Consider the following 14,743-nt stretch of genomic DNA (forward strand, 5'->3'; position numbering starts at 1 on the left):
TACATCAGTATTTTCAAGTAAGACTATGGAAATTCCTACCTACCACCAAATAAGTTGCTTTGATAGACATTTATGTTGAATAATATAATACCCTAACTGAAAATATGTCCATGTGGTATATTAATATTTTTCACTGGGGACCTCAATATTTGCCTGGAAATTTTATTATAAGCTTGTACTTTTATAAGAAGATTTTCTCCAAGTGGATACTAAATATGCAATAATTTAACCTGAAAAGACACTTGTGTATTAGAGGAAAGATTAGTAGGCATTAGACAAAATATTTCATCACTTGTCATCATTTAATAGTTCTACTTGTTAGATTTAATTATTTGCTTATATCATTAAAAGGATTATAAAACAAGTTAGTTTTTACTTTCCCTAGATTATCTAGATTATATTCTATAATACACAAGGCTAATTAGATGTCTTTTCTTATTTATTATAAATGAGTATTATAAACCTAATCGTATATTAAATTATATTTAAAAAGGACAAGAACATTTCAAAACAGGAGTACAGGTTTTCTTTTTCCTGGTCCTGTATTGTTGTGTGTGTGTGTATGTGTGTGTGTGTGTGTTGGTTTGCAGTGGTAGGTTGTTGATGAGGGGCTGGTAACCAGAAATCAACAAGGATTTAACAAACACCTTTTTAAAAGTGAACATACACTGGTTGGGTTGTGCATCTTGTATGCAAGCCTTTAATTTAGTGAATGATTAAACTATAAAATACCTGACACTTGTGCATATTGGACTCAATAAATGATAGTTTAAATCATTGCTATTCACTTTTCTTTCTTTTCTGTCAAAATCATTGTTCCAATGAAATCTTGGTTTTGATTGGGAATGAGGGAAGTTTAGGGCAGGTGTGGGCATGGTTCTGACGTAGAAGAAGGTTGAATGACCAGCAGATAATTTGAGTTCTCTGAATAGAAGCATTTGACAGAAAAACATGAAACAGATGCCTGTCACCTTCTCACTTGTGCATGGAACCCTAGATGCTGCATTGGAACTTCTCCCTGGCCAAAGTCAAAACTCCTAACAGAGCTTAAAGGTATAATGAGGGAGAAAAAAAAATCCTCCTTGTTCTACTTCCATTCAGATAAAATGGAGGAGAGGAAGGAAAGCATGGGTTCTGATTGGGTGGAAACCACGTGGGATTTGATCATCTGGGAATGGTGACATCAATTTAAAATAATGTTTCAGAAAAAAAGTGTTTCTGGGACAACTGTGTTTTAAGTGGACTGAATTAAAAGTTGGTAGCACAGTGTCCACCACCTGCCTATATATGACATTAGTTGGATGGTGGGCGGTGGAGTGGATGTTCAGACAGTTGAAGTTTCAAATGCAAATTTTTAATAAGACCTAATTAAAAAGAAAATTGGAATGTGCAGATTTAGAGTTAATTAAGCCATCAGATCTTAATACAGTTTTGAACTAAAATAACATTCTACAAATAATAATGTGCCATATACAATTAATACCTAAAATATTTATAGGAGTTGATTACAAAATATATCTGACACCACTTCCATAATGTAGTGTAATATCCTGCATATTTACTGATTTAACAAAAGGACTATATAATGAGAAAGCTAGATTTTGGAAATGGTTTTAATTTTGTTTCTTGATAACTTTCTTCTGAGGTTAAGAGGAACAAAAGTAGTACTTACCTGTTAGGGTAATGACATAAATGTAACTTAATCCCAAGGAAGTAATTAAGTAAACTAATTTGAGGGCAGAATGCCATGCTGTCTGTATACTCTGAGACCCAGAGCAAGGATTCTTAATTTGAAGTCAGTGAAACCTATGGATGGATAAACAAAATGTTATGTAATGTTATGTTAAATTTGGTGTTTGTGTGTACATATGTGTTTTTGTTTGTTTTTTAACCAAGGAATCTCATAGCTTTCATTAAATGAAATGATCTTTTATTAAAACTATGTCTACTCTTGACTGATTACTATTCCAGTTTTAATAATGATTCCATGATGAGCTACCCTCCTCATTCATGGTTTTGCTTGACAGTCATCTCTGTTAGTATTCATTTTCCAGCTTGTTAATTTTGCTAATATTATATATAGTCCACAGTTGTCTTATTATTAGTTATGATAGCCCTGAATTCCATTACTCTTTACATGTTTGCAATCAGTAATTACTTAATGATCTATGTTCTCTAGTTTGTTTTTCAAAAAATTAAAAAAAAAGTTATCTTCCTATGTATATTTTTTAAATTAGTGTATTTGAATTGATACCAGTAACAAAATTATAATTAACAAGGAAACATATTAATGCAGGGGACTGTTCCAATATATTTATGATGTTAAAGACTGTAGTTGATAATAAATGACATTAGGAGGACATCTATTAGTTTTATAACCAGAAAAATAAAGCCAACAAAAAGATGCAATTTGCATATATAACATCAAAAATGTATGCTATAAAAATGTGATAAAAATGGTAACGATAGTAGTAGTGATAACATATAAAAACATCATGATGTAAATAGATCAAAGTAATCGTAATTGAAAATTTAGCTAACACACCTTTTGGGTGGATCATTAAGGGTTCAGGCAGGAAAACAGAAGCCACACTCCATCTATCTGGGTCCTACAGGGTTTATGTTTTGGTGAGTTAGAAGGTCGGACACAGGCCTGGGCAATGCTGCTGAAGGTTGTGGCTCTCTCACCAAAGGCAGGAGGAGGGGACCCTGGAGATCTCTGCCTGGAGCACAGAAGTAAGTGGCTCTCAGATGCTTGCCTGGAAGCTGCTGTAGTTCTTCTCCGGTACCTTTGCAGAGCCTCTGGAGTGATCCCAGTCTGCAGTGGTTTCCACGAATTTGCTGGAAAACTGTGAATCTCTCATCTGCCCCACATAGGCTTGCATTTAACTCTGGAGAATAATTTCTTCTGCTTCTCTCTACTGCTTTCCAAGTCTCCTATGAATTCCTCAAACTAGGAAACTTTAACCCAGATCATATGAAGGAGATTCTGGGAAACAGTTTCCAGCCTATCATAGTAGGCTACATATATCCCAAGCATTTTATAAATGCTTTGCAATCATTTTAATCCTCTTGGCAACTCTATCATCTAGGTAGTATGTATTATCATTTACAATTAGTAGATGAAGTATTGAATGTTAAAGTGATTGTCTTACCCAAAGTCATACAGCTAGTAAGTAGATGATTTAAAGTGTCCATCTGATTTCAAAACTTTGGTGGGTAGTCACTACCTTATCCTTTGTCTTCTATTGCATTTCGTTTACTGATATTAGTTAGGTATGAATGGAATCCTCCATTGGTGACAGTTAATACATTGTTTGTGACTTGAATGCCTCAAATTTAACTAAGCCTGTGAGAGCAAATAGATCACATCAAAATTAATACTTGTATTTTGTCAATCCCCAAGTCCTTAGACATTTCCATAAATGTTTTTGTTCCAGGGCAGGAGTGCTATTACCACTTCATTGTTATTTCAGTTTTCATGGGCCTACAGCCAACATTTCCCAGGGATCCTTGGCTAAAGGAAGAGTTGAAAATCCCTGAAGCAGCAAATTAGGAGGGTGCCCCACACTGTGGGCCTGATGGCACGCAAGGCCATTAGTAGAAGAGGCCGAGGCATGTCCTCTCCAAATCTTTTCCAAGTTCAGGGCAGCCATTGAGGTGGGCTTTTGCATTGAACTGGAAGTCGAGGCCCGGTGCATTGTCCTCAGAGCTGGGGAACAACTCTGTGCTGTGGTTCCAGCATCCCCATGGGATCTGAGGATGGAGGCTAGCTTATGTTTGTTGGGCGGTGTAGGAGGGGTAGGTTTCTGGCTAGGGGTGAGGATCTGGAGATGCAGGCATATCCTGACACACTGCAGCCAGCTGGTGGTGGAACGTCTTCAGGGCGTGCCCTGGTCCCTGGGCTTCCAGGAGGCTGGCATCCCAGGACAAGTTTGGGGTGGCATCCAAAGAATGGTGTTGGAGGCGCTCCTTTGGGACATTTGTGGAGGTGACTGCATCCCGAGGCAATGAAGGCGTTGTTACCGATGGACTCTGCTCTCTAGGCGCTCAGGCACCATTAGCGCTCCGGGGCTGGCAGGTGGGTACGCCTTCCACATCAGTTCCTCCGGAGTTGAGCGCTGGGTGTGTCTGGATCCGCGTCTGTGCGAGGCCATTAGAGCAGGAAACCTCCAAGGATGCGAGCTAACGCTGCAGGCTCTCTTCACAGACACCTAGCACGGCCCACAGGCGGCCAATGTACTGTGAATGGTTAGGCCCAGGGTCTCCATCTTGGTCAGGTTCTAGAACCCAGGGAATTTCATGTCACAGCTCTTGCACTGATGGTAAGAATTGCACATAAGCCCTGCTCCCTCCACCCCCCCACCCCACCCCCTCTCGCCAGAAGCACAGAGTATTCCCTCCTGGTGTTAAGCCTCCTTATCTGACACAGCGATTGTTGTTACAGAATACCTCCTGCCTTGTGTGAATAATTCTGCAGTCAGGTTTCTATCTCCAACCTGACATCAGGTGCATGACTCCTTTCTCATTTCCTCAATCTATCTGCCCCCTCTGTTCTGTCTCTTTGTATATAAATCTTGGGTGAAGGGGAACATGGTGGTGGAAATCAACGTTTTCATTGCTAGGAGCATCTTTGCAAATATAAGGATTTAAAATTTCAGGTTTGGGAAAGAAGTTTCTATTCAGTTCAAGTCCTCAAAATTATTCATGTCCTATACTGGTGGATACATGGATTGAGTGAGAAAATAATTCTTCTTATAAATAAAATAATCTAAAGCTAGACTGTTATCCAGCAAAGATACTCAACATACCATATTGCAAACATTGTCTATATTTTGTTTATGACTAAATTTGTCATAATATAGATTTATGTGTCTTTAATATAGATTTATTAATGGAATATAAGGATACCCAAAATTAGTTACCAATGATATTTTTCTAAATTTAACAATAATTACTTAGTTTATTAAAACTGTATGACCAGTCTTCTAAAGACAGTATAGGAACACTTTGTTTTATTTTATTATTTTAATAAATCTCTTTCTTTTTTAACGTTTATTTATTTTTGCGCAAGAGAGACACAAAGTGTGAATGGAGGAAGGTCAAAGAGAGAGGCAGACACAGAATCCGAAGCAGGCTCCAGGCTCTGAGCTGTCCGCACAGAGCCTGATGTGAGGCTTGAACCCAGGAACTGTGAGATCATGATCTGAGCTCAGGTCAGCTGCTTAACTGACTGAGCCACCCAGGCACCCCTGGAACACTTTATTTTAAAAGAAGGAAAATACACACAGAAACTTTCTATCTAATTTGAAAGGTAAAAAGAAGTGTATGAGATCCTCAGAGGTTTCAGTTTAGAAACTGCTGTGGCTTTAAAACCTTATCATCTTGACCTGATTTTGCTGTATCTGAGTGCTCAGGCCTTCTGTGACAAGGGTAATCCAGTTGGTCCTATTTCTTTTTCATTTTTTATAACTTATGATGTATTTAAATAGGGTATAATACATCTATTCTATAGAAGCAAAACCCAAAAGGTTTTAAATTATGTTCTACTGATGTATAATTGGGTTTAAATGAACCCTGCATGGTTTTAAGCACAGTATAGGAATGGCCTCCTTAGTTTTAATTAATAATTGAAATCTTAAATAAAAGAAAGAAGACCTGTGTCAACTGATTGCTTGTTTTATTTTATTATTTTAATAAATCTCTTTCTTTTTTAACGTTTATTTATTTTTGCGCGAGAGAGACTTTTTCAGACTGTAAAAAAAAATCACATTTGTCTGTTAAATATTTTGCTACCCAGTATTCTTGTGGTAGAAATTCTTTGCTTTTGTTAGTTCCAACTCTGTGTTCAGTCTGCACATTTTTCATCCATGTCTGAGATTGCCTTGGAATCTTGTCATCTACAAAGTCCATTTAGCCTCTACTCAGATAAATCAGTGTGATCCTAGCTTGTTAGAAATGTCAGCAAATATCCCGGAGATAACCATGACAGTAGTTTCTTGTATAGGAAGTTTGAAGAGTGTATTTTTCTGGGCTAAGAAATCTATGAATGCTTTAATTGTTGTTTATTAGGACAAAAAGGGACTTTAATATTTACCTGGGGTCAGTAAATTAAGAATTCATTTGTTATTCATTCATGCATTCAGTACCTGCTATGAGCTCTGTAGAGTTCTAGGCTCTAGGGAGAGAGTAGAGATCAAACCAGGTCAGCTCATGGTTTTAGAGGTGTGGTAGAAGATGAGCAGAGGCAGGCACAAAAAGACGAACAACTATTAAATGAGATGATTCTGGAGAGTGCTAAATGATATGAAGAAAATAAGATAATGAAATGATAAAGACTAATGAAGACTGGTTCAGGTAAGCTTCTCTCAAGAAGATATCATTGGAGACAAATGACAAGCCAGTCTCCTGAACATCTGAGAGAAGAGCATTCAAGGCAGAGGAAATAGGCCACCACCACCAACAAAAAAAAAGACAATGGGATGGGGGAATTTCCAGGATCCCTTCGGTTAGCTCTCCTACTGATTTTCTGGCTCACTTGCAAGATCATTGTTTCTCACAGAATCTAAACTTAAAATAACAATTGACAGACTAAAATTCTGGGCTAAAAGTAGCAAGGTGAAATGTCGTGACTGATGTGAATGTACAGTGAGGCATACAGCTTCACAAACCTAGTTACACAGCACAAAATGATATCCACGTGGCTTGGCAGCTGTTCTTAGGAGAACAGTCTAACTGACCACAAATTGCAGCTTGCTCTTTGCTGCTCCTGACTGGAAAAAAACAATGTATAGATCTCACCCTTAGGCAGCTTTCTGCCCAATTTAAGGCATCATTATAGCTACCCCAAAATGGAACAGCCTGCTTCAGCAGGTAGAGATATCTCCATTGCTTAGCTCATTAAAAAAAAGAAAAAAGAAGAATGAATACCCATCAGGCCTTTGGGAAAAAATAAATATTGTTTGGAGACTAGTTTAAGACATTTTTTGGTTTCTGTGAGTCGGTGGCTTGTTACTTCTTTCATTACAGAAAAAAATTTTTTTTTTCCATTTTGGGAAATGGTTAAGAAGGAAAAAATAACATTGGTATATAAGGTATATGATGAGGTTTACCAAAAGTTTAGTTTGGAATGGGATTTCTCAAAATAGTAATCTAAAGTTTAAAATTCCTGGGCCATAATTTTTAAAAGAATTTAGATCACAGTCCTAGTATTTCTTTGGCCAAATAGAATAAGAAAAATAAATATAAGTAAATATGTCTTGGTTTTGAGTGTGTTGGTGTAAAAGAGACAGTTTACTCTTCTGTACTTTACTTTCCTCACAAAGAGGACAATAACTTGTATCTACCTGAAAAGATTATTATCAGGATTAAATCATTTGGTGTATATAAAGTAGTTAGAGCAGTGCTGGCAATGATAAGTACTATATAAGTGTTCACAGTTATTATTAGGTACACATATATGCTGTATTTTGCCTTCAGGAATTAATGACCAAATTAATAACTGAGACACCTGACCAGCCAATCCCATTTCTCATTGACCATCTTCAGTCTAAACAAGGAAACCGTGGACAGCTTCAAAGAACTTTATCTGGATCTGCAGCTCTCTGGGCAGAAAGTGAAATATCAGGTGAGTGAAAAAATATATTTTACAGTTGATTTTGATACATTTAATGTAAAAATGTACAATAATGTTTCTGATAATAATAAGATAAATGTAGATGGTTACCTAGGGTTTCTTGTATTCATTTGTAACTTCATTCATATGCTAACATTTCACTCGTGTGGAATTTAAGAGACAAAACTAATGAACAAATAAAAAAGGAAAAAAGTTCTAAATGCATAGAACACACTGGTGGTTGCCAGAGGGGAGGTTGGGGGAGGGGTGAAATCGATAAAAGAGATCAAGAGTACACTTATCTTGATGACCTCTAAGTAATGTGTAGAATTATTGACTCATTATATTGTATACCTGAAACTAATACAACACTGTATGTTAATTATACTTCAATAAAAAAGAAAAAAAATCTAATTTGTCATAAAATAAGCTTGAATTTGAACATATTGTTATATATTATGCTATGTATTATGCTTTAAGATATGAGAGTCTGCATATTCAATTTTAATAGAAGATTCAGATTTGCCCATAAAGGTTTCATTCCATATGAATTCAAATTAATCTAAACTTTTTTTCTTTTCATGAAGAATTTAAATTAAATGCTTACAGCTTATCTGTAGAAAGGTAAAGATTTTTTTACAAAGTTACCTTTCACTTTGTCCAAACTAATGATTATTCTCTATTTCCCATGGTGCCCATTTTATTGTATGTAGTAAGTTCAACCTTAGGTAGATTCATTTACTCTGGTTATTGGGGAACCAGCCTTACCAAGTCTACAATAGCCTCATCTCCACAATAAGCACTGACTGAGATAATTGGGTAGATTTGATTTTGATCTTTGCTTTTAGAATGTGTCTGACAGCTTTTTTCTTCTATGTACTGGCTTGTTGGTTTGGCATTTACTTATGAAACCAAATCCTCTACACCTGTTGCATCAGCTGGCAACTCCTTGCTGAATTCCCATGGGAATCTGATTAACAGGACTCCAGATGCTTTCCTGGAATGATACTTTCACTTCTTTTATCCTCTTCATGCTTTATGAGATCCCATCAAAGGATTTTGGTCTTCTTTGGATATATGCTCATATTGATACTTTCTTGAAACTATGTCTCAAAGTCTCACTCAAGGGGGTAGAGAATAGAGTATCCTCTGAAAAAAGTAGAGCTCTCTGGTACCAGTTATCCATACAGAAGTTATCTGCATTATACAAGAAACTAGGATATGAACTTCTGGCATAAAAAAGAGAGAACCCTTGCTTTTTTTTTTGGCCTCACTTTCTTGGGTTTAGATTCTAAGTAGAATGCATATATAGGTATGAAATTTGGTTTGTAGGTGCAAAGTTGGCACTCATCATGTAAAGGTAGACCATATGAAATTTATGAGCCCCAGGAGATCATATGAGCTCACGTTTAGAAATTACAGTATCTGGAGAGATTATAGTATGTTAAACTCTGCAGTTTTAATCATCACATGTTTAATATCTCATACTTTCCATGGGTCAGAAGTCCATACCTGGCACAACTAGATCCTTTGTTTAATCTTACAAGGTTGGAAATCAAAGTATTGGTCTAGTTGCATTCTCATCTGGAGGCTGGAACAAGAAAGATCTGGCTTCCAAACTCATTCAGGCTGTTGGCAGAATGAATTTACTTGTGGCTCTATGATTGAGGTTTCTGTTTTCTTGCTGGATTTTAGCCCAGGGTTGCTCTCAACTTCTAGATGTGATCCATAGTTCTTTGCCATGTGGCTCTTTCACGTCATGGAAGCTTACTTCTTTAAACTAGCAAGGGAATTTCTCTTATTCGAGTTTACTGAACATATATAACATACCGTAATCATAGCATCGACATCCTATCATCTTTACTGTATCCTGTTGGTTTAAAATAAGTCAAAGTTCCTATCGTCTACTATACTCAAGGGGAGAGAATTATATAAGGGACAATGCCAGGGGCAGAGATCATGGGGCTCATCTTAGAACTCTGACTAGCACAAGTACTGCTTAGAGAGAATGAGGAGGGGACGAGATTACTATAACTCCCAGGTTACTGACTTGTGTAATGGCATACGTGCTTATTTAACAAACCAAGATGGGAACACAGGAGTTTATTTATGAAGGACAATAAAAGGTCTACTTCCTATTGATGACTTTGAGTTTCCCATGGGCATTTTAGATGGTATTTCTAGCGGGCAGGTAGATACAGTCTAAAACTCTTGGGATGGGTCAAGGCAGGACCCACAGAGTAGCATTTAGTATAATCCAAGTTATGAGAGAAAACCAGCGGAAAAAATTGTGGTCAAATTTGTAGGTAAAGTAGGAGATGGACTGGGAAAAGCAAGTGTGAGATTACATCTGATGCCTAAAATTTTGTCTTTTTTTTTAAGAAGTGAGGTTGTTTGCTGAGGATAATAGGGTTGGATATTGGATAGGGGAGATTAGAGTGAGTGATGCCAATTGTGAAAAGTCACCAAGAAAAAGGAAACAAGAATTGACACAAAGGAAAAGAAAAAAAAAGACATTGAGGCAGTTCTGGTGCCTCTCTGAAGCTGAAGACATGAGTTAATCATAGAAACCATTAGCACAGTTGTTATGTTTCTCCAAGTGTCTAGAAGTAGTGGGAAGGGAGCAGGGCAGACAGTTGGAGAGACTGACCGAGAATTGTAGTTGTGGCATGGCAAGGGCAGAGGGCAAGAGAACAGTTTAGCACAGCAGTTGAGGACATTTGTGAGGAATTTATGCAAGTGATTGAAGCACACAGTCTAGTATCAGAAGGTAGTGAGCAAGGATAGGAAGGGAATTAGACCAAAAAAAAAAAAAAAAAGATCAGAGATCTAAAGACCTTTAGAAGGCCAGTGCAGGTGTAGGTACAGTGAAAATATGAGAGAGGTAGAAGGACAGGGGATTGTGATATTTGAGATTAAAAAAAACTGAGGTGGAATGAGTCCAGATGATGAGAAGGTCCTGATGGTAACTTTAGTTTTGGGGTGTCTTAATTATCAGGGAAATGAAGCTTTTTAGAGTTTGGAAGGACAAGGAAGTATGAGACTTCATGCATTGTATAAGGATTAAGAAGATGAAGTCGAGTTTCATTCAAGTTATTGAAAAGTTAAAAATGATTGTGCCAGTGTGTTAAATCAGGCTGTGAGGTAGTTAGGAGCAGAAAGATGGTAACAATGAAGAGCAATGAGTCGTGTAGGCAGGCAGCACTTACCACAAGAGAGAAGGGACTTCCCACTTAGCATTGTTGGGCCAGGAAAACCCAACCTTTGGTGGGTACCACATGTGACAATGAGCCCTCCATTCCAGGAAGCTGCAGAGGAGGGAGCACTCTTGTGGAAAGAGTAAGGTGTCTCTTAAAACATGAGGATAGAGGAATGTTTGTTTACCATGAAACATATGCCCCAGAAGGTGAAGAGGAAAAATTTTAGAGAAAAAGAGTATGTCAGGAGGGAGAAGGAAAGTGTAGGATAATTCTTAGATGTAAATATGATGAAGTTATAATTTAGGTGACAATAAATAATGCCAGGTTTACACCTTGACTGCAGTTTTGAATTGTTTGTTCTAATTAGCTAGAAAATATCTTAAATTCAAGGTATATTGGTATAATACCTTCTGAAAATATCTGAAGTTGTCCTTTATTGTCTTTAAATATATCTAGCATTGGGACAGAATGTCATCTAAAATTCTGTCATTTAATGTTGTTGAGGAGAAACTTGAAATCTGCTTTTTTCTAATGTCTTTTTATATATTTTAATTATTTTTCTTAAATAGTTATGGAGTATGTTTTTTCTTTACTTATGATATTGACAAGTTTTACTGAATCTATATATCTAGATGATCTCTATTAAAATTTTTTTCTTACATTCAGTGAATCTTTTCAATCAGCAAACTTAGGTCTTCTACCTAAAACAATTTTCCTCTTGTGTACTTAGATAATGCTTCTGTTATATTTGTTTTTTTTCTCTCTCAGGAAATCTACTATGTATAAATTGAGTTTACTTTACTGTTCTTCATTCCTCCCATTTCATTTCACACTATATTTGCCTTTCTTTATTGATGGACTTCTAGGGAGATTTGTCACTGTGTCACTCTCTGTGTCACTGATTCAATTTTCTGCAGTATCAGTTTTCTCTTTCTGGTTTGAAAACAAATTTAAATGTCGGTATTGCAGTTTGGCTTATTGTCAGAATTCACTTATCCTCCTTATTCATTTCTGCTAGAAGTTCTATTTTATCGTAGATTTGTTGGTTAGCCTGTCTCCTACTACATGTCTTTTTGTTTCATACAGTCCACTTTCTTTTATTTTTATTAAGAAGGCAAATGAACCACATTCTAAAATTTTAAGGTTTTCATAGTAAATCTTTTCTAAAACTGAATTTCCTCTGTATCTTTTTTTTGGGAAGTATCACAATTCTGAATTTATTTATTTATTTTAAAGTTATAATTTATTGCCAATTAACTAATATAGGGTGTATACAGTGTGCTCTTGGCTTCAAGGGTAGATTCCTGTGATTCATTGCTTACATAAACAGCCAGTGCTCATCCCAGCAAGTGCCCACCTCCATGCCCATCACCCATTTTCCTCTCTCCCCTGCCCCCCACATCAACCCTCAGTTTGTTCTCTGTATTTAAGAGTCTCTTATGGTTTGCCTCCCTTTCTGTTTGAAACTGTTTTCCCCTTCCCTTCCTCCATGGTCTTCTCTTAAGTTTCTCAAGTTCCACATATGAATGAAAACATATGGTATCTGTCTTTCTATGACTGACTTATTTCACTCAGCATAATACCCTCCAGTTCCATCCACATTGTTGCAAATGGCAGGGTTTCATTCTTTCTCATTGACAAGTAGTATTTCATTGATTATGTAAACCATATCTTTTTTATCCATTTTTCAGTTGAGAGACATTTGGGTTTTTTCTATAAAAAAAAGTTGTTGAAAGCACTAATATAGACATTGGGGTACCTGTGCCCCTATGAATCAGCTCTCCTTTGGATAAATTCATAGTATTGCTGTTGTTGGGTCATAGGGTAGTTCTGTTTTTAATTTTTTGAGGAATCTCCACACTGTTTTCCAGAGCAACTGCATCAGTTTTCATTCCCACCAGCAAGAGGGTTCCCGTTTGTCCACATCCTCCCCAACATCTGTAGTTTCCTCAGTTGTTCATTTTAGCCACTCTGACCAGTGTGAGGTAGTGTCTCAGTGTGATTTTGATTTGTATTTTCCTGATGATGAATGATCTTGAGCATTTTTTCACGTGACTGTTGGCTCTCTGGAAGTCTTCTTTGGAAAAGTGTCTTTCCATGTCTTCTGCCATTTCTTCACTGGACTATTTGTTCTTTGGGTGTTGAGTTTGGTAAGATCTTCATAGATTTTGGATACAAACCCTTTATCTGGCATGTCATTTTCAAATATCTTCTCTAATTCTGTCAGTTACCTTTTAGTTTTGCTAACTGTTTGCTTTGCAGTGCAGAAGCTTTTTATCTTGATGAGGTCCCAGTAGTTCATTTTTGCTTTTATTTCCCTTGCCTTTGGAGATATGTCGAGTAAGAAGTTGCTGTGGCTGAGGTCAAAGAGGTTGTTGCCTATTTTCTCCTCTAGGGTTTTAATGATTTCTTGTTTCACCTTTAGATCTTTCATCCATTTTGAGTATTTTTGTGTATGGTGTAAGAAAGTAGTCCAGTTTCATTCTTCTGCATGTTGCTGTCCAACTCTCCCAGCACCATATGCTAAAGAGACTGTCATTTTTCCATTGGATACTCTTTTCTGCTTTGTCAAAGATTAATTGGCCATACATTTGGGGTCCAATTCTGGGCTCTCTATTCTATTCCATTGGTCTATGTGTCTGTTTTTGTGCCAATACCGTACTGTCTTGATGATTGCAGCTTTGTAGTAGAGGCTAAAGTCCAGGATTGTGATGTCTCCTGCTTTGGTTTTCTTTTTCAATATTACTTTGGCTATTCGAGGTCTTTTGTGGCTTGACAAAAATTTTAGGTTTGCTTGTTCTGGCTTTGAGAAGAATGCTGGTGCAGTTTTGATGGGGATGGCATTGAATGTGTAGATTGCTTTGGGTGGTAGTGACATTTTAACAATACTTGTTCTACCAATCCACGAGCATGGAATGTTTTTCCATTCTTTGTGTCTTCTTCAATTTCTTTCATAAGTTTTCTATAGTTTTCAGCATACAGATCTTTTATATCTTTGGTTAGGTTTATTTCCTAGGTATTTTACGGTTCTTGGAGCAGTTGTAAAGGGACTGATTTCTTTATTTCTCTTTCTGTTCCTTCATTATTGGTGTGTAGAAATACAACGAATTTCTGTTCATTAATTTTGTATCCTGCGGCTTTGCAGGCTTTGTATTAGTTCGAGCAGCTATTTGGTGGAGTATTTCAGGTTTCCACGTACAGTATCATGCCATCTGTGAAAAGTGAAAGTTTGACATCCAATTTGGATGCCTTTTATTTCATTTTGTTGTCTGATTCCTGATACTGGGACTTCCAACACTATGTTAAACAACAGTGGTGAGAGTGGACATCCCTGTCATGCTTCAGATCTCAGGGAGAAAGCTAAGTGTTTCTGCAATGAGGATGATATTATCTGTGGGCTTTTCATATGTGGCTTTTATAATGTTAAGGTATGTTCCTTCTATCCCGACTTTCTTAAGGGTTTTTATTGAAGAAGGATGCTATATTTTGTCAAGTGGCTTTTCTGCATCTATTGATAGGATCATATGGTTCTTATTCTTTCTTCTATTAAAGTGCTATATCCCATTGTTTGATTTGTGAATATTGAACAAGCCCTGCAGCCCAGAAATGAATCCCACTTGATCATGGTGAATCATTCTTTTAATATACAATTTGCTAGTATCTTGTTGAGAAGTTTTACATCCATGTTCATCAGGGATATTGGTCTGTAATTCTTTTTAGTGGCGTCTCTGTCTGGTTTGGGAATCAAGGGAATGGTTCCTTCTTAGAATGAGTCTGGTGGTGCCTGGGTGGCTCAGTTGTTGTTTATGCATCCAACTTTGGCTCAGGTTATGATCTCATGATCCATGAGTTTGAGGTCTTCATCAGGCTCTGTTCTGACACCTCAGAGCCTAGTACCTTCTTTGCATTATGTCTCTCCCTCTCTCTC

The 14,743-nt window shown here is 37.0% G+C and overlaps 1 protein-coding gene across 1 annotated transcript in view; it reads left to right on the forward strand.

Moving 5' to 3' along the window:
* C15H8orf34 (chromosome 15 C8orf34 homolog) overlaps window positions 1-14,743 on the forward strand; it is a 387,313-nt gene that overhangs the window by 69,505 nt on the left and 303,065 nt on the right. The window contains 1 exon segment of the mRNA XM_029923568.1: window positions 7,480-7,627. Within this exon segment, the coding sequence (XP_029779428.1) occupies window positions 7,480-7,627 (148 nt within the window).

This window comes from Suricata suricatta, chromosome 15 (assembly GCF_006229205.1).
Source record: "Suricata suricatta isolate VVHF042 chromosome 15, meerkat_22Aug2017_6uvM2_HiC, whole genome shotgun sequence".
Lineage (NCBI taxonomy): Eukaryota > Metazoa > Chordata > Mammalia > Carnivora > Herpestidae > Suricata > Suricata suricatta.